A 21,056-nucleotide genomic window follows, 5' to 3' on the forward strand; every position below is an offset into this window, starting at 1 on the left:
AACAGCCCATTCTTCTCCCACTCTAGTTTTTACCTTCCTTTTCTCTGTGCTATCCTCCTATTGTGTCTTCTAGATTGCTCAGAATCTCCAAGATGGTTAAGAGTCGGGCTTTACTTTGTTCCTAAACTTTTTCTTGCTGAGGAGTGTTCACATTATTTTAATGCTCTATACTTTTCAACTTCCAATAAAAGGAAAGGAAAAAGAAAGAAGAAAAGGAGTGAGGAAGGAACAGTGACTCTTGTGAAATGTTGTTAGGTGACTTTTTGTGTGGTATTTGGGTTAAAAGGGTTTTGTTTGGTTTGTGTGTTTCCCTCTTGTTTTATCAGAATACCTGCACCAAGTAGATCTCCAGGAGAAGACAGACTTTCAAGAAAAAGAAGCCCATGAATTGCTGAATACAGGAAAGAATACAGCTGTGACAACCAAAAACCTCCTGGAAACCCTTTCTAAGCCTGACCAGACACCTTTGTTCTATGCAGGGGGAATGGAGATCCTGACTGACGTAATGAAGGATTGTAAGCCAGAGATGAGTGTAATCTCCTGAGTGTTTTCAGTTTGAAGGGATGGGGCTTTGGGCTCAGCTATAAGAGACAAAAGAATCCTTCCTTCCCTTCTACCAACACAGAGGGTTGAAGATCTCCTCTAATATAAGTGCTAAAAGGGTGCACTGCTACCTTCTCTTTTTCTCTCTTTAGAGCATGCGTACACTCAACACACAAGCAGTAAACATCACACATACAACACAACACAAAACACACGCAAACAGCAACTCTCCATATATGTATGATTAAATAAAAAATATTAAAATAAAAGATAGATTGCCATTAGCTCTTTTCAAAAGACTCCCCTTACTTAGAACACACTTATCCCATCATTTCTGCCACTTTCTGAGGCAATTCTGATAGTCCTTTTTTATGTCTTTAGTCGCACTGTCAGCACTGCCTTGATGTCCTGAATTGATTGAAAACATTTACCTTTCATGGGCATTTTGACTTTGTGAAAAAGCCAGAAGTTGCTCAGTGCCAGATCAGTGAATGTGGATGAAGATACACCATGATGTTTTTATGGACCTGCCTTTCTGCTGGATGGCATTCAGCAGTGACATTGACCTTTTTTTTTGGCATCGAACTTGAGATCTTGTGCTTGCAAGGCAGGCAGTGGAACCACTGAGGTAAATCCCCGGCCCAACATTGACCATATTTTTTTATCATACTTTGTGAAGGCACCAATGAAAGAGGATTTCCAGAACTGTTTCAGAAATTGGGAAGAACAATGAGATAAACATGTTTGAAGGGAGGGGGAGTATTCTGAGGAGGCTTAATGGCAATATATTTTTTATTGTAAATACACTTTTTAAAATTTAAACAGATGTGATATTTTTGATCAGCTGCCTTATTATATATACCACACATTCACATGGAGAGCATTTACTCACCTGTCAAATATATCACACACACACACACACACACACACACACACACTCCATACCTCACATACAGTGCACACACCATATTTATATCAGTGTACATATTCTATGGCTTTTTTTTTTTATTTTTTGGTACCAGGGATCAAACTCGGGTCCTTGCACTTGCGAGGCAGGCAGCGGAACCACTGAGCTAAATCCCCGGCCCTTTAAAATTCTGTGGCTTAATTTTTTTTTCAGTGTACATATTCTAAATACACAGTCCTCACCCATGCTCCACACATCCCACACATACTCCCTACATCCCCAAGTTCACCCCAAACATTCTGCATGCTCCCTTATAGAGAAATGGAAGGTAGAATTTTGCAGGATAAACTGTAAGATTCATCCAAGTTACCCATCATGGTTGTTTAGAATGTGAAAATAGTTTCTGAGGAAACATCAGCTCTGCTTCTCCTAATGAGAACCATACAATTTCCCTTTCACCCATTCTTGTGAACATTGATGCCAGGGCTTAAGCAGTTTTTGCTGCTCAGTGACAGAATGTTGTTTGTACAAATAGAAGGGGCCTCTGACTTCTCTTTGGTACACATCCAGGGTGCTCAAATATTCCCTCCAGCAGTTTTTGGAAATTACCTGGAAACAGCTTCAAAATAAATATTTCAGAAGAGATGTGAACGTCAATGTTTTCCAGAGGTTAAGCAATTCCTAAAGACTGCAAAGAGACGCATGTGCCACTAACTCCAAGGCTACCCCAGCTCCACTCTCCTTCTCTAAATAATCCCTCTAACTGAAGCACTGAGTGACTGGTGACACTTGTGGTTTTCAGAATGTAAAGATGTTTGTTTCCACCAAACTTTAAATTAGAGACCTTGACCTTCCATATTGGAGTTCTCAATCGGCTGACTGAGCTTCAGCTTGACACCTGCCAGGCAGTTCATGAACCTGACGTGGTCTCCTGTAAATTTATTTTAGGCACAGAACAAACTTTATTCAGAACCCACAATGGATTCAGCATCATCAGTAACAACGAGGTCATAAGAAGGTAGGAATGTGTGGGAAGACAGCTCATGTCAAGGCAAGGAAGGACACTCATTTCTTATGAAGCCAGATGCTGGTTGCATAAGCAGTGATTTACCGCATTACCGCATCCTAGTCCCACAGTCAGCGGAGGTGGCCCCTCCAGGACCACAGTGCCATCATATGAATTCCCTTGAGCTTGACGCTTTGGGTTGTTCGAGTCATGTGCAGACAGAGAAACAGCAGCTTGTCCCAGGCTCCTCCAAGCTCTTCAGAGTCTGGGAAGTAATGGTTTCCCACCAGTTTTTGCAGGATTTCTGTTTGTTCTTTTTCTTTTGAAATTTGTTTGTCCTATGCGGAAGTAGAATTGCCTGGGTTCTGGCTACTCTCACTTAGAATTTCATCTGAAGAAATATATGTGTAGTAGGAGGTGGTTTATTAAACTTACTTCTATTTTATTTTATATTTCAGTTATGTACCTGGTATGATTCCCAAGGCTTAGAACTCTGATGTAGGTTAGAGTTGCCAGTATATATTTGAATGTCTAGCCATTGCTATCATTCCCAGCTTACTGCCCGCCCTTTGGGCAACCTTCACTGTGCTCCCTCCAGCCTGTGAACTTAACCTGTACTCTTGGCTTTGTGATTGCTAGTCCTTTGATCCTGATGCCTTATAATTCTGACTTGTAAATTACTTTCAAAAATTGGTATTTGGTGATCAAGGTATGAAATAAAACCCAGTGAAAAGAAAATCAAGACTTATCTTCAGACTTCCCATTGTTCTCTGTGTCCGTTGTAGGTGCCTTTCCATGGCAGAAAAAGATATGATTGAAGAGACAGTCTGTGTGACTGTTCTTAAGCTTTGGCAAGCAGTTTGCAGTGAGAATGGTAAGCCTACACTGACTGTTAATCACCAGTAATGAGCTGTAGATGCTTCAGCTGCACAGTTGAGCATGATTGTTCCCCTCAAAGCCAAGTCCTAGAGAGTTGGTTCTACACACACACACACACACACACACACACACACACACACACCCCTCCCTCCCTCCAAGAAGCACATGGCTCAGAACAAGGTCTACATTACAGTTATGTCTCCTCCTGGGCCTTGGGTGGCTGGAGAGCAGCCCGTAGATTGTAGGCAAGGTGGCTGTAGCATGACGTGATCTCTCACATGGCCTTCTCTCTGCAGACTCATGGTGTCTGCTCATGTGCTGGAAATGGGGTGGACAGAGTGTTTCATTTCCTATCTGCCTAAAACTCTTTGTTGAACACAGCACCCATTTCAGCATCTTGAGCTGTAGGATTGTCAGCCAGCCAGCATTTTGAGACACTAATTGCATCTGATACTGACACAGTGAAATGCTGTAGGGAGTTTTATTTTCCGTGTCAACTCTTAACTTTTTTCATGGTAGCATCTTCTGGAGTTCATTAAGCTCTTGCATAATCTTTCTTATGCATCTTTGTGACTTCAGTATAAATAAATATTTTAAGTATTTCCCTTATTTTAAAAAAGTTTGTTTCATAGAAAAAGGTTTGATGTGAAACACTAAAAATAGGAATAATGACAGATGTGTTTCCTCTCCACAGTGCTAATTGAGAAGCCAGTAACAGAGCCTACCAGTGCAGTTTGTGTACTATAAAATGTTGAGGGCAACGCAATTGTTTTTATTTAGTAGAGTGGGAGAAGCATGAATCTCAGAAAATAAACTCTGGAAAACTGGACAATCAGCAGGCTTATTTCCTGAAGGGTCACTGCACAGAATCATCATGGGGGTGCCTTGCTCTTCTGAACAGGACCAACAGGACCGTGTACAAAGCCTCCTGTAGACGGGAGGAAGACAGGACTTGGTGCTGGCCTCTTCACTGTTTGTGAACCTGACACAATCACCCATTGACTTTGTTTCCTGTGAACTTAGAGTTACATATTTTTAAATATTTGAAAAAGATGGTCAGATACAACCTGGGATACATATACTTTATCTCGGTCCCATGAAATCTTTGATATATCTAGCTCAGTAAATACAAAGCAGCTTTTAAAGAGGACAAAGGAATAATTTAGGAACATGAAAATATGTTGATGACATATTTCTGAGTGGAAGAGAGAAGCCAGTCACAGAGTAGGAAGTATAGTGTTTTTAACATTATTCTTAACAGTGGGGTGAGTAAAGTAGCTCCTCAGGGACTGGCTCTACGTAGAGGAGGCAGCAGAGTACTGCTTGGTACTGCTTCTGTGTTGTTTGAATTATTTACGACAGGGTACTTTTCCAGTATAAAAAAAATAGGTAAACTAAAATGGAGAAAATCCTTTTCATTTGGAAGATCTGTAGATCCCATTTGACATGATCACTGGTAATTGTAGGGAAGTATATAATTGAGATATGCTGTTTGAATGAAAATGTAGTTATATGCATGGACTCCACGTCAGATCCTGCAGTCCTGTGTCTTGACTCTTTTAGGACTGGAAGAGCTAGGTACATGTCCTCTGCTTGACCACTCTGCAATGTATAGATGGGGAGAAAGATAGTGTATAGATAGTGAGACCTGGGTGACGGGTCCCCTTCCCACAAGATCTAGCTTGCTCTGCTTGATTTCAGTGCTCAGTTATGTACCCCTGCTCTCAAGTACCTGCTCAGAATGTGAAGCAGGTGAAAAAGGGTAAATCCAATGCTACTGCCCTGGAAGTAGCTCATAGAAAGGAGGACATGATTTATTAATGAATGTTCTCATGCGACACTCTAGTTTCCTAGAAAAATTCAGATGAGCATACTGGCCATTATTTGAGGACTGATGGCCTAATGATGCATTACACTTAAGCTGATTTCTTTCCCTTTACTCCCATTTCCAGATATTACAGACCAGTGAGCCTTTTGACAGTTGTAACATTATAGTCAATCTCTTTGTACCAGGCCCTGTCTGGCAGGATCACATATTTACCTTTGGAATCCTCCTACCAACTCTAGTGGATGGATTATCATCCTCATTTTATTGACAAGGAAACCGAGGGCACAGGAGCTAATAGCTGGCCGAGGCCACTCCCCTGCTCAGTCAGACCGGCAGTCTGGCTCTAAGGTCCTGCTCTTGCATGTCATATCCTGCTTCTCAAGCCAGTAGAGAAGAGTTGGTGGAAGACAGAACTGGTTGGACTGCATTGCAGCCTGCACAAGGCAGGTGACAACTGTGTTTTGCAGAGGAAAACCAGCGTCTGCTTGTGCTGCACCCCAACACGGCGAGGCTGCTGCCCTCCCTCTTGACCTCCAAAGTCATGGCCATCCAGCAGCAGAGCTTATCCCTGCTGCTGCAGGTCACCCAGACTGAGCATGGACGGAGCCTGGTCATCAGCCACCTTGATATGACCCGGTAAGGCTCCGCTGGAAGGGTGTTTCTTGCAACATCTTGGGTCATCACTTTCTGAGGGATCAAGAGCAGAGAGAGCCTTTGAAAGGCCCTGCAGGATCAGCTCCTGTGTGAACTCAGCAGCGTGGGTCGTTTCACTTTTGCATGCTGGCCCCGTTCTGTCCCACAAATACGGTAGGCAGTGTCTGGGCAGAACTTCTGTAGCCAGATGTGAAACCCAGCCTTGAAATAGGTCACTTGTTTCTATCCTTTTAACCGTAGGCCTGGCTCCATCTTATTCCTGCCCTTTTGTTGCCTCTTTCATTCCTGCTTGAAGCAATATCTACCTGATTTTGCATATCCTTAAACGCTTTCTGCAACAAAGTAGAGTATAAATTAATAAGTGAATGCTACTGTGTGGAGATCTTTCCAAGGCTGAAGCACACAGCAATATAGTACTCCTCTCTCTAAAGGAGACTGCCTAAAGCATTACCCACACCACAGTGATTCTGCCCATTTTCTTTTCAGTTTATTTTTATTTCATTTGTTTTCTTAGTTTACTGATTTATTTTATTTTCATTGTATTTATCTTCCAATTTCAGACTGGCCCATTTCCCTCCTCATGTCTCTGATGATTTGAACATAATGAAATTGCCATTTTTGAGATCAGAATGCTTGCATGTAATTCATCCAAATGGAATAGTAGCAGTTATTACAGCCTGCTTTATAAATATTTCAGACACAACCTACAAACAACTTTGCTCTCTGTAACTCTGTTTTACCTCCCCTCATCTTGTGGAGTTATTACCCCATTTCACAGATGAGACATGAGAAGCTGCATCAAGGAAGGAGAGGATCTCACCTAGCTATCTCCCTGCTGTGTGTTGCTTGGCATGTAGCTCCTACTCTCTGTTCACAACAAGAGAAGGAGTCACACCAGCAGCCCTGTAGGATCTTTCTTAAACCAAGTTGGGTCCTCCCACTTGTTAATTTTGGTGTTGGTTAGATGAAAATCACTGTGACCAAATACCTGAGCAAATCTGCTTAGAGAAAGGTTTGCTTTGGCTCATGGCTTCAGAGGTTTTGGTGCATGGTGTTCTGGCGTCACTGATGTCAGCCTGTGGCAAGGCAGAGACATCATGGTGGAAGGGTGTGACAGAGGAAAGTTGCTCATCTCATGGCAGTGAGGAAGAAGATAGAAGGGGAAACAGCCAAAGAGAGAGAGGAAAGGACCTGGGATAAGGTATATGTAAAGGTGTGGCCTACTGATCTACTTCCTCTAACTGGGTCCTACCTGCTAATACCTTATTCAGCTATGAACTCATCAGTGGGTTAACTTTATTTTTGGTACTAGGGATTGAACTTGGGACCTTGCACTTGCAAGGCAGGCAGCAGAACCACTGAGCTAAATCCCTGGCCTGGGTTAACTTATTAATGAGATTGGCACACTTATGATTTTGTCACCTCTCTAGGCCCCACTTCTGAACATTGCGGTATTGGGGATCAAGCCCCCAAAACATGAGTCTGGGGATACTTGATGTTTAACAAGTGAGGAGATTCAGTGTGTGCTAAGACAGAGTGATCATTGGGCCTCAGCTATGGCCCTCTTTGTTTCTCTAATCTGCCTAATCCCAGCCCCAACAGCTGCCAACATAGGCCTTGTCATCCTGCTAAAGCTCTATTATCTAGGAAGACGTATTATTAGAAGAGTTAAATCTTCCAAAAGCACATCACTTTTCTAATGACTCTGCAGTCATTTCCTCAGTATCTTCATCATGTGTGTGTGGGGGGTTGATTGAATTTTTGTCTCTGAGTAAATTTAGCTGTAGTTATCATAAGTGTTTTCCCCTCAAGCTGTCTTTGAATTGCTTAAGTTTCAATTCGAATGTTTCTAGTGTCATGAAGAATGGGGTTTATGATCACCTCACATAGTACTGCCTACTGTCTTTGGACAGTAAGAGAAACTTCAGCTAATAACTTTTGTGCCCACTAGTCTTGATAATGCCCATCTTCAAACTGGAAGGGGGTGTAATGGATTCTCTGTAATGAAATGAGGTGGTTGTAGCAGGATAGGGCCATATCCAGTCCCATGACTCCTACCAAGGCATGCAGATCACATTCCTCCCAAAATGTTGCCCTCGTATGAGAGGTTGAAGGAATGAATTGTGCTAGCAAGAAGCAGCCAAGGGCCAGTGTCACTTTGTAGAAAGCATTAGGTTATTAGACTCAGGATGTCCTCAGCTTCACTCCTCTGCATGTCTCTTGCTACTTATGTGACCTGGTAAAGCTACTTAGCCTTGATGCCCCAGTGTCTCATGGTTTAAGAGGGATGATGTCCATGTCAGTTAAAATTTGATTAGTTGGTTCCGCTATCTGCCTCTCAAGCACAAGGTTCTGAGTTCGATCTCCGGCACCACATGCACACACACATGCACACGCACACACACACAAATTTGAATGGTGGACCAAAAGAACCTTAAGCAAAATAGAGCCTGGCTTGCTTTTCTCACGTAACAAGAAAAAACGAAACAGTAATCTGTGGCTTAAAAATGTCAAGATCAAGATCTTTGCCCTTCTCATACCCTTCCCCTCATTGTCACACCTCCCCACTTGCTATAGCACCAAGTTGCACATCTCTATTTAAGATAGGTCAGCACCAGTGGATCCATCCATTTTTATTAAGAAAAGCAACTGTGTATGTCTCTTTGAATGGAATTGTGTCACATGCCACTCTTTATGGGGAAAATGGTCCCAGCTTCTAAAGTACAGTCAGGCAGAATGGAAAGGAGTAGGAATGTCCGTGGAGTTAGCCAGAACAGTCTCTGGCAACAAAAACTACCACTATGAGGCTTGCCATTGAGTCCAGTATAGACTCAACAATATTTTATAATCATTTTTTCTCTTCAGTGTATATTGTTCTGGGTCCTAAACTGAGACAGCAGTGTATTTATTGGTTATATGAAACCATTCTTTGACCTGCAGGCACACACAGGGACAGCTGCTTGTTGATATAGTCTAAAATCTGCCTCTGAGTAAGAGAAAGCAAGAGGAGCTAAAAAGGGACACACAGTCCTTTTTGGGTAATATGTGTGCTTTGGATGAATATTTTTTCATATTGTGAGAGAGCCTACTTGCTTATGCTCACCAAGACAAAGCCAAGATGATCTCAGCTGTAGTCTTACTCTCTGTGCTGTTTGGGTCCATGAGCATTCACTTTCCAGGCCAAGAAGACAGACTTAAATCGATAGAGGGAGAATCTGAACTAACTCTAAAACAAATTATTTCTGACATTAAGAATACTAGAAAATCCTGAGAAAGTCAGGCTTTGCAGAAGCTTGGAATTACATGAACTTTGGAGACTATCCAGTCCAGCCCACCCAGCACAGATGGGCCCTCTTTGTGTCATCCTAGCATAGCCTGTGTATGCACCTCTCTGAAGAGTAGCCAATGTTTTCATTGTATTTGTCTCTGATTTGGGATGGACACTAAAGCATCTCATAGGCTAAGGGATCTTTCCCCAGCTAGTGAGGATATAGAGCTTACCTCCCAAGGCAGCCTTCCACATCTGGAGCAGTATTGATTGATGGCAGTCATCTCTTTACACTGAACACAGACTTTCTGCCCCACAGCATTATGGTCCAGATGATTGAAGACCTATAGAATGCAACAAATCCTTCCATATTCTAGTGTTTTAGAACCTGAAACGCCAGTCTTTTCCAGGTTAAACATTCTTGTTCCCTTGGCCATTCTTAGGTGATTTATCTTCTGGTCCCTCCTAGAACCAGTTGCTAAGCAGACCCGGTACTCTGGAAGTGGGTAACCAGATACCACACTCCCAAATAACCAGTCCATTGTGCTCTTTTCTGTCTCTCACTTGATTGCCCTGTGGCTTTTGGTCCTCTTTACCACTACGCTTCTTGAAACTCTACATGTTTGTAGACTGCCCACATGAATTCTTTCTCTCTCCTGGCTTTTTCCTCTTGGATTCCTTCACTAATCCTCTTATGCTGCCAGTATTCCAAATCAGAGACTCTAGGATCCTACCCTTGACCCTCTTCTCATCTGTGGCTTTAAAAGACAGAGTCTGAGTCTCTCTCTTGAATGCTAGATAGCAATACTCTTCTACCACTGGACATCTCTATCTCAACATTCATGAGTATCATAAACTAACAAATCAAAATGTGGTTCTTCAAATCAGACCTCTACCTGAATTTCCTGTCTTTGCAGAGGAAGGTTACTTATGCCAGATCCTGGAGATAACCTTGATTGCCCTTATCACCTCCACAAGATAGTAGGTTGTCAGTTCTTGTTCCTTAGTGTCTCCTTGATCATTTCCTTCAGTTCTCCTCTTCCAGTTCTAGTTATTTCTTCACGGTTTTGATTGCCTCCTTTTTGATAGTAGCTCTTATGCTGCCTCTGCTGCAGTTCATCCCCTTAACCTTTGTTGTCTGGACAATCACAGTACTCCCCTGGTTGGATTCCTCCTATCCTACCTGCTATAAATTGGTCTTTGCCCAGCAAAACGATTTTTCTAAAATGACATCTGTCTCATTGTTTCTCTACTTCAAATGCTGAAACAACTCTCTTTTGTCCAACACTACTTCTCCAATTCCTGAGATACAGTGTAGTCACCCAAGAATGTGCTTAAAATACAACCTCCTCCCTTTTCAACACAGACAGAAGCTCAGAAATCCATGTCCACCTCCATCACCACCACACAAGTCATCTACCAACTACACTTTGAAAGACATGGACCTCTAGGGTTACTGGCAGGCTGTAGAAGTGCCCACCATGACATGGGCACTGTCTAGCTCCCTTGTCTTTCTACTCGCTGTCATTCCCTCACACCCTAAGAACTAACTATAAGGAGCTTCCAGCAGTCCCCAAAGATACTCATGGACTGAGAGCATCTCAGGGGGTTCTACCTGACATGCTTTGTCCTGTCCCCATACTGTCCTGGAAGCTCCCTGGAGCCAGTACTGAACACAGTACTCAGCACAATGTAGATTCTTAATACTGGATAGACACATTACTCTTCCTTCCACTGTCTGGTGCCAGTAAATTCATTTGGGCAGCCTGAGATTGCATTTACTTTTTTTTTGGCAGCTACACCAGACTGTTGGCCCAGACTGTTTGCAGTGTCTGAAAACTCTTAAAATCTTTTTGAACCAGTTCAAAAGCAGATTTTTGAGTTCTATTACTGGCCCAGAATTTTCAGCTCTTAGTGGAGGACTATGAGTGTAACACTATTAAATTTTATATGATACATTTAGCAGCCTGTCAAGATCTTGTTAAATCTTTATTCTATCACCCACTTTATTATGGGGCCCACCCACTTCAGTCATCAGCAGATTAGTAAGTGTTCCATTTAGATGTCTTCTAACTTAATGAACTTGATGGGGCCAGAGCACTGAGACTCCTTCCAAGCTGGTGCCTAATAATCAGTAAACACTAAACTTTGGGTAAAACTGTTTCACCACCAGTGAATTCACATTAAATAGTTGGAGCCATTCCAAAAGATCAGTGTCTATCTCTTTGGGGTGGGCAAGGAGCTCAGGCTTCCAGGAAGGCATCTAGGCCACCCTTTCAATTTCTCTCACCTGGGTGCTGACTTCTTCCTGGACTCCTTGCAGAGTTCTTGTTTGGGGATACAGGTAGTTGCGAGACAACCCACTCTCAGGTTTTTATGGTTTTCTGCAGATTGCTGGAAGCACTGCTATCATTTCTTGACTTCTCAGACAACAAGGCCAGTACCGCCATTGGACTGCTCACAGACTTGGCTCTGGAAGAAAGGTAGTGATTTTTACTTTTAGAAATTGACAATTCTTCCCCCATATTGAGTTGTCTGATTTTTTTAAATGTGCAGTGTGCAGAGATACTAGGTCAAGTGTTGACTGAACAACAAAGCATTCAGAGGTAGAGGGTGGTTGCCTACGAGAAGGCTGTGATCATCCATTTCTATCTCAGACCTGAGTGGAGGTTGACCCTGTCCTCTTTGGGTCTGGGAGCAGTGATATGCAGTTGGCTCTTTATATCTATGGTCTTCGCATCTGCATATTCAGTCAACCACAGATCAAAAATAGTGAGAAAAGGGCTGGTGATTTAGCACAGTGGTTCCGCCACCTGCCTTGAAAGCACAAGGACCCGAGTTCAATCCCCGGTACCAAAAAAAAAAAAAAAAAAGACTATGGCATTATCGCTAAGGGAACTGAGCATTTAGAGATTTTGATACCTAGGGGATTCCTGAAACCAATCCCTGGCAGATACTGCGTAATGACCACTTAAAACAGTGCCTTTCACAGTCAGCACAGCTATTATGTGTCAGGGAAACTCCCCTTCTTAGTCAGTGCCTAGTAAAATTTTGGTGAATGAACAAATGAGGATGAGCGGTGAAATGTAGCCTTGGTTTGCCAGTGTCATTATGGGGGTGACTTTCTTCCTGCCCTGGTTTTGTGCTTTAGTTTTGCTTAGCTGCTGGGGAAGACAGTAATGGCCTTATTTTTTTTTAATTCTTAAGATTTTTTTAAAAAATCTTATCTTTTTTAAAAATTTCCTTACGAACTTTAAGGGGCTTGCCTGGAAACAGTCATGTAATGGAGAACTGCCTTTGCTTGCAGACAGGCAGCCAGCTGGCATGGGGAGGAAGTGTAGACTGCTGCTCTGTCATGTGCAGATGTGTACAGCTGGGTCCTCGCACAGCACACACATGATGTATAGAATCAGCAAGGGAGCGGGGTGCAAAGTCAGCTTAGAAGAGGACTAAGGATTCTAGCAGCTTCTGCTGTAAGACAGATGCCATCTGAGATCTGTCATTTAACATTAAAAACTATTCTCTAGACTTGGGAAAATTAAGCCACATTATATACTTTGGACAGAAGAGAGGTCAGATGAATTGTCCATGCCTACTGTAAATCACACAGGCCCAGTTCATAACTGTTTGCTACATTACCCAAGATACTGTATTACATTATCACTTGTGCTATGTAAAAATAATCCTGGCTGACATTTTCTTGACAGATTCCAAGTCTGGTTTCGGGCCAACCTTCCAGGTGCTCTCCCTGCACTCACAGGTGTACTGGTGAGCACATACTCATTTCTGTCCTCCATGCATGGAGCTTGAACAAAGTTGTTTAAACATCGTTTCAAACACTGAACTCTCAGTTTTTTCTCTGGTTAATTAAATCATTTATTCATAGCTGGAAATTTACATGATTCTCAGTTACTGAAATGGCTGCAGACAGGACAGGTGGAGGTGGTAGTACATGGATGGGTCTGGTTACATGGAAAAAAACTGTGTGTGAACTGTATCTTAGGTAAAAAGGGGAGAGTTGGTCAGTCTCCATCAGTCCCCTCCTGATACAAAGTCCCCCATTGGGAGGACAAGTATAACAGCTGTTACTGATGGGACAGAGGATAGTAAGGGTTCTTCTGGAGACCACGCTGTGCCTAGTGAGCCATAGACATTTCAGGGGCACTTAGGGAGCATAACCACATCCCAAAATTTCATAGCTGTGAAAATGGGGGCTCTCAGAAGGGAAGGGCTTACACAGGCCTCCTAGCTGGTTGGTGGAGGAGCCAAAGCCCTGTTGGGTCTGCCCCTATGTTCTTCTGTCCTGTTACCGGTGGGACCCCATTGATGTCTCTGAGTGACATTAAGTCCAGTGGTTCCCAATCTTCTGGTGAGTGAGGACCACTCTTAGAGACTGTGCTGGAATTATTTACTTGCTCTCTGAGGCTTTGTTTGCTTTTCATTCACTTTAGAAGAGAGATCCGATGGTAACCAACTCCTCAGCGCTCTGCAGGTGTATTGTCATCATAGGAAATCTCAGTGCTGAGGCTGCTGCTCGAAGACACATGTCATCCTGTGAAGAATTTAGGGATGCCTGTTTGGGCCTCCTGGTATTTTTAGATTTTCTACTCAAATTTAGTCTTTTATCCTCTTTGGGGGCATTGACTTCTTCTTAAATATCTGGCTTTTCCAAAAATTCTGTTTCTTAGAGTGCTGAAGCTAGTGGGTTATCCATCTGAAACCATAGATTTTTATGAGCTGCAGGACTAAAAGAGCCTCCACACCAAGTCTTTCGCACCCTTGTGGGATTTTTGGGATTTTCTGGTGGAGCTTCCCTGATTGTCCATTTCAGAAGCTCACCTGGGGCTAGGAAGATGCAGAGAAATTTGACAAAGATCCCAGGGATTTCTTTTACATCTCCCAGATAAACACTGACTCATGGAACTCGTCTGCACTTCTACCAACACTCAAGTCCATGACATTGAAAATTTAGGGAATGTGGGTATCTCTGAGGTCCTTGTCCAAGGGACGAGATGCCCATGAAAGCTGCAAGGCAGCAAGGTCATTGATTGTTTTGTTTTGTTTCCAAGGCCAAGTGCGAGGACAACATGGACCTATACAGAGAGGTCACTTACACAGTCCTGGGACTCGTGATGAACCTATGTCTTCAGGTCCCCTTTGCCTCAGAGGTATGGGCACTCTTGTCTTCCCTCCATATTGCCCTGGAACAACCTGAACACATCCTGCTGCATAGAACTATACACAGCATATGGGTTTGGGCACCAGCAGTGGGGATGGAAAGGGCTGGAAGGACACTCTGTCACTTGCCTCTGTAAGGACAAGATAAATCAGTCATATATTACTTCAGAAAGTTGCCTGTTTGTCCAGGGTATGCTGAGCATAGCACCAGAGGCTGTATTTAGAAAGTCAAATAAAATATGGCCCCTACTGTGAAAGTACTGCCAGAGTTAGGGGGAGATAAAGATGGAACAGCATAGGACCAATAACAGAAGGTTTGTGGAGAAAATCTGGACAGAATGTGGCAGGAGGGAGTGGGTAGTTCTGTCTGGTTGCGCAGAAGAAACTCCACAGAGCATTTCAGTCTCAGGACATTAAACTCTCCTCCCTTTTCCTGGTGGTTGTAGGTGTGGGCTGTGGAGCTGAGCAGAAGGTGCCTCTCTTTACTAAACAGCCAAGATGGGGGCATCCTAACTGTAAGTTTCTCAGAGACATCCAGAATCAGCGTCTTTGTTTCTGTTCTAGTTTCATTTTAATGTAGGTGGATCTTAACCTTTTGGCAGTTGCTACCTTTGATAATCTGTTGACTCTTGAAGGTATGGTGGGAAGATATGCCTCAGTATGATGCCCACAAGCACATAAACACCGGATTTTGCTTACAATTTGGGGAATTTGGTGACCTTTCCCCAGGGCCCATCTGTGGACTTCATAGAGTCCAGGAACCCATTCAGAATCTCTTTTCTGTATTTCCTGGAATCTGACCAGCAAACACAGTGTAATTTTCCTGATTTGTTCCATTTGAAGAGATCTTTTAAAGATTGGACAAGACAAAAGATTGTATCTACTCTCCCTCCTTTCTATCATCAAAAAAGCTAGGACCATGTTTTAAGGCCAGTGATCTTGGAGGTGGTTTATGCATACAAGTTTTGGCCTCTTTGGAGATTTATACAGGAATGGTTTTCTTCATTTTGCTTCTAAGACTGAAGCAAACTGAGAAAAAAGCCAACAATTCACACAGGGAACAGAAAAAAACTTTTGTTGGGTAAAAAAACTTAGCACAGTGCATCAAGAGATGACCAATAATATGATTTAAGAGGCTATTTGTCATCATACTGAGCTGTGTCTTCTTCCCTCACATTACTAATCATCTCCGGGGTCTAAAACCTATAGAAAACAATCAAAGTCATATCCAATTCAGTATACTTTTCAAGGCCAGCACTCCCAATCAACATTATAGTGTAAAGGTTGTGTAATTTTGTCAAAAATTCCAAGTGAAGGGCCTGGGATTTAGTTCAGTGGTGCTGCCTGCCTTGCAAGTACGAGGTCCTGAGTTTGACCCCCGGTACCACCCCCAAAAAAATTCTAAGAGAAGGTGCATTTTTATGATGGGGCATTATTGATTCATCAGATCCTTAGAAGATGCTTGTGCCTTTCACCATGGTAAGCACCACTCTTCTCAGGTGTGTAAGGCTGCTGTGGGTAGTGCAGACCTAAAGCTGGGTCTGCAGCACTTACGGGAACCTCTTGGACCAGGCAGCCATGTGTGCTCCTGTTGGATACTGGCTACCTTGCTTAAAAGAACAGCACATTCACCATGGGAGTGTGGTCCTTGGGTCAGACACTCCATTGCCTTGGGCCTGCAAAGGGATCTGTAGTGTCAACTGTAGCAGAATTGTAAGATGTGTATGAAGCTGGTTAGGGCAATAAGATTGATAATATGATAATGCACAGGTTTATCCCTTCTCTTTGTGGAAATCTTAGTAAAATGAAATTAAAGGCATTGGGAAATGAAAAGTCCACATTGACAAAATGTATAGGCAAGAGACCCCCCCACCATGAATCAGTAATTATAATGCATTTCTACAAGATGGAGAAAATTGCAAGAGTGGAAATAAGACAGGGCTGAGGCCCTCACACAGAGAACAGAGGGGACTTGGCTGTTTGATGGTACATTTTCCTCCTGTACCCTGGAGAGGATTGACAGTTCACAACCTTAGGGACAACAGAGAACACAATTATGAAGTGGAGGGCTGCATTTGACAGTCTGTCTCTAAGCATAAAATCAGAGCATTTTTTCTTTATCTTTTCCATTTTTTCCTTCTCTTTTTCTTTCTTTAGGACTATAACAAATAGTATAGGAATCACTGCATAAATAAATTCAAAGCTTAGAGAAGAAAAAAAACTTTGCTGTCTAGTATTTGTAGGTACCACCTCTCCACCTGGCACTTCAAAACAAACTTCTCAAAGGACACAATGACAAGCATATCTGTCTTTCTTTTTTTCTCAAAGGTGAAGATTGAGCAGCTAAAGGTCATAGGACATTTCAGGAAACATAGGACAGTGACACACATAGGTAGAAAAGAGAGATAAAAAGAGAACAAAAATGGCAGAATAGAAGCTGGCAACAAGCCACAGCTTCTCTGTGACCTAAAATTGAGACATGTGGAAAGCAGCTACTTAGCAAGAAGAAAGAGAAGAAGAGCTTCGGGGTTCAAGAAAGGACCAACAGGAAAAAAAATCATGGAGAAACAGAAGTCAACCCCAAAGAACAAAGCAATCTAGAACATGCTTCTCCTGGAGAGGAAGATCTGATTCCACAAGCATAAGGTAAATCCAAAGAAGGCCAGCCCCTGTGACAAACGATCAGCAATGCTAGCCGTGGTGGGTGGAAAAAAAACAGTTATTTAAAGCAAAAGTACAGTGTGGGATTTACCCTGAAACCAACTCCTTCCACATGGCAGGCTAGCTTTGGAGAATAAATCCATTGTGGTGCTCACCATATTTAGAAGTACTAATAATGAGGAACCTTTTTTTAGAAGGGGTTTATTGTTTATTACTAAGATGCTCCAAGAAATCAGAAGTTCAGAACAATTATACTTCAAGGTCTCTGGGGTCACATTACAATAGTGACTGGATGTCATATGACCTTAGGAGACAGTTCAGAGAGGCAGAGGACTAGTCACAGACTTGCTGAGATCTTCATGCTGCTGTGAATTCAGGCTGCAGAGGACAGAGTGGTCTGAGGGAGCTGTGTCTGAAAGTACTGGGATTGAGTCCAGTACACTGCTTGGCTTTCCTCAATGCCTCTTCCCAGTACAGAACTTAGTGACCTATTTACTTTCCCCACCTACCAACGTGGTCAGTGATACGCTTTTGCTTGGACATTTGCCACATCCCTGAGTGTATGGCAGAGGGACCGATGGAGCAGGGGACCTCTGGAGGAGAGGTATAGTAGTCAGTGATAGCCGTGGCTCAGAGTGCACAGAAGGGCACAAACAAACACTAAAAGCCTCTGGAATGACTACAGCCCTGAGGTAGACAACATACCATTGACTGTTCCTGCCCAGTAAAAAAAAGGCCAAAGCAGGACTCAGCATTCACATAGCAAAATGTGAGAGTGGAACACCACAGGCTCTGCTGTGACTCACTATCTTTTCCCCATATATGGTGGATTTTAATACTACAGTTCTGGAAAGAAACTGCCTGCCCAAACACCTCTGCCTGGAGGAATTTTTTGGAATTTTTCATTTCTCTTTTGCTTGTTTTGCTTTTCTTTCTTCTGTTTTCCTTTTTCTTGTTTTCTTTTCTTGCTTTTTACCATTACTTTTACCAAATTCTTTTTTTAAATTTTTTTCATTAAGTTTATTGGTACATTTTAGGTATAAAATAGGATGACATTCATCCTTGGGAATTTACATGATATGTCTTTTTTAATAATTGAATTTATTGGTAAATTTTAGGTATACAGTACATTTACATTCATTATTGAGATCTTGTACCTTTAAATGACAGGTCTTGGTTCTCATTTTTTCCCCTTGTCCCTTCCCTCCCTTCACCCTGTCCTCCCCTCCCCATTTACAAACACTTTATTTCCATTTTTTCATTTTCTCATATTTTTTCTTCTCCCTTATTACCTTTCCCCTACCCTTCCCACTTTCCATACACCTTTAGTCCTTTTCTTCCCATTTCACAATTAAATTTTTAATTGAATTTTAATTTCATTTTCTACTTCTCATCCTCTTTTCTTTCTTTTTAACATTTTATTTCTTCTTCCATTTTTCCCTTTCCCCACCCCCTCAAGTATAGTTGTTGCTTTTAGTGGTTCTTTACTCTGTGTTTATATACGGTTTGTCTTTGTGTCATCAACATTACTGCAGTTTGTTGTCTCATTTTTTAATGATTCTGGGATCAAGTCCTAAAAAGACAACTGTATGCTAAGAAGCTTTAAAAGTAGAAGAGATATCTATCCTACCAGATACAAAATTTCAATATAGAAACATAATATGAAAAAAAAGCAACAAGAGTCCTCCAAATTTCCACACCTTATCAGTAACTGAATGCAAAGATATTGAAGTATATGAAATGAAAAAGAATTAAAAAGACTGGTTTACAAAGTGATTCATGACTTTAAACAGTACACAAACAAACAACTGGATAAATTAAGGAAGGCAATGCAGGATATGAAAGAGCAATTCCACAAAGAGCTAGAGATTCTCAAGAGGAACCAATCAGAAATTCTGGAAATATAAAGCACAATAAGTCAAATCAAAAATTCAGTGGAAAGCTTAACCAATAAATGTGACTAAGCAGAAGACAGAATTGCATGTCCTGAAGATAAAGTTAAGAAATTAGTATACACAGATACTAATAAAATAATAAATTATGAACAAAACATCCAAAAACTGTAAGAGAGTCAAAAACCAAACAAAAATTTTCAGTGTGGAAGAGAGTGCTCAGGTACAAAATAATGGTATAGAAAATCTATTTAATGTGATAGAAAATTTCCAAATCTTAGAAAAGATATAGACATTCAGGTACAGGGGTCTTTTAGACCTCCAAATGGTCGTGACCAGAAAGGAACCTTCCTATGTAACATTGAAGGGAGGGTAGGGAAATGGGGAAAAATAAGAACCAAGATGGATTTTATAAAAGTGCAAATTTCCAATGAGGAATGTCATTATTTTGTATACCCTTAAATGTACCAATATAATTAAAATTAATTTTAAAAAAGAACATTATAGCTTAAGTGTGAAGAGTACAAAGTAAAGAAAGACTATTGAAGGGAGAAACGTCAAGTCACTGATAGACGCAAACTCACCAGAATAACTTCAGATGTTTCTGCTGAAACTCTAAAGGCCAAGAAAGCATGGAAAGATGTAGTTCAAATCCTGAAAGAATATAACTGCCAACCTAGAATACTATGTTCAGCAAAGCTATCTTTCAAAATTGAAGGAGCAATTAAAGGCCTTCCAAGATGAGCATACACTAAAGTTCATTACTAAGCCAGCATTGCAGAAAATACTCCAAAGAATCCTATCCTATATACAGAAGAGGAAGAATAGTTCAGCTATTGAAAATTAGAAAGAATAAAACATTAGAAAAACAACAAAAATGATAAGAATTAGTGCATGCCTTTCTATAATAACTCAGAATGTAAATGGTCTTAATTCTCCAATCAAAAGACACAGACTAGCAAATTGGATTAAAATCAAATCCAGCCAGGTGTGGTGGTTCGTATTTGTAATCCCAGAATTTTGAGAGGCTGCAATAGGAAGATTTCAAGTTTGAGTCAAGCTATGGCTACTGAACAACTTAGTGAGATCCTGTCTCAAAATTTTAAAAAATAGGCTATGAAAATAGCACACTGAGAACAGCATGGGTTCACTGCCCAGAAATGCAAAAAATAAAACAAAATTAAGTCCCAACTGTTTGCTGCTTGAAAGAAAACAAATCACTAGAAAAGACCTGAAAGGGAGGTAAAGAGAATTCCATGCAAATGGAACCAAAAGTAAACAGTATTAGTTATATCTGACAACACAGACTTCAAAACAAAATTAGTCAGATAAGGAAAAGAAGTCCAGGATATATTGGCAAAGGGAACAATCTACCAAGAAGATATAAAAATTATACTAACTCATAAAAACTACTCAATATAAGGAGACACATAAGTCCCAATACAATAATAGTGGTGACTTAAGTACTCCACTCTCATCAATAGGTCATTCAGACCAAAAAAGATCAACAAAGAAACATCAATTAAATTATGCTATAGATAAAATGGACTTAACAGATGTCCACAGAGCATTCCATCTAATACAGAATACATATTCTCAGAAACTTGCAAAAAATTCTCCAGATAGGTCATATTTTAAGCCATAAAGCTAGCCTTAACATATACAGAAATATTGAAATAATTTCTTGCAGCTTATCAGATCAGAATGGTATGAAATTACAACTCAAGAGCAAGATAAAATACAGAAACTGTAGAAGCACATGGAGAGTGAATGGTTCCCTTTTGAATGATCAGTAAGTCATTGAAAAAACCAGGGAGGAAACTTAAAAATTCCTAGGATCAAATGAAAATGGAAATACAACATACCAGAATCTCTGAGGTACTGCAAAGGGAGTTCTAATATGAAAGTTTATAGCTATGAATGCCTACATCAAAATATCAGCGAGATCTCAAACAACCTAATGATACATCTCCAAGTCTTAGAAAAGCAAGAACAAATCCCAGTCACACACAAGAAAAGAAAAGAAATAAGATCTGAGCTGAAATGAATAAGATAGAGAGTAAAAGAGCAATATACAGGATGAATAAAGAGTTGGTTCTTTGAAAAGATAAACAGGATCAATAAACCCTTAGTTAAATTAACCAAAAGAAAGAGAAGACCCAAATCAGTACAACTGGAGATGAATAAGGGCATGTTATAACAGACACCACTGAAATACAGAGGATTATTAAGGACTACTT

At 41.3% G+C, this 21,056-nt stretch overlaps 1 protein-coding gene across 4 annotated transcripts in view; it reads left to right on the forward strand.

Moving 5' to 3' along the window:
• Positions 1-21,056, forward strand: part of Ttc12 (tetratricopeptide repeat domain 12) — a 57,077-nt gene that overhangs the window by 27,350 nt on the left and 8,671 nt on the right. For all 4 annotated transcript variants that reach the window (XM_010629465.3, XM_010629464.3, XM_010629462.3 and 1 more), the window contains 9 exons: positions 327-515; positions 2,399-2,468; positions 3,242-3,330; positions 5,631-5,799; positions 11,476-11,568; positions 12,793-12,853; positions 13,537-13,674; positions 14,155-14,253; positions 14,710-14,778. In XM_010629465.3, the coding sequence (XP_010627767.1) occupies positions 327-515; positions 2,399-2,468; positions 3,242-3,330; positions 5,631-5,799; positions 11,476-11,568; positions 12,793-12,853; positions 13,537-13,674; positions 14,155-14,253; positions 14,710-14,778 (977 nt within the window). The remainder of the gene's footprint in view (positions 1-326; positions 516-2,398; positions 2,469-3,241; positions 3,331-5,630; positions 5,800-11,475; positions 11,569-12,792; positions 12,854-13,536; positions 13,675-14,154; positions 14,254-14,709; positions 14,779-21,056) is intronic.

This window comes from Fukomys damarensis, unplaced genomic scaffold, assembly GCF_012274545.1.
Source record: "Fukomys damarensis isolate Sample0158 unplaced genomic scaffold, DMR_v1.0_HiC HiC_scaffold_16, whole genome shotgun sequence".
Taxonomy (NCBI): Eukaryota; Metazoa; Chordata; class Mammalia; order Rodentia; family Bathyergidae; genus Fukomys; species Fukomys damarensis.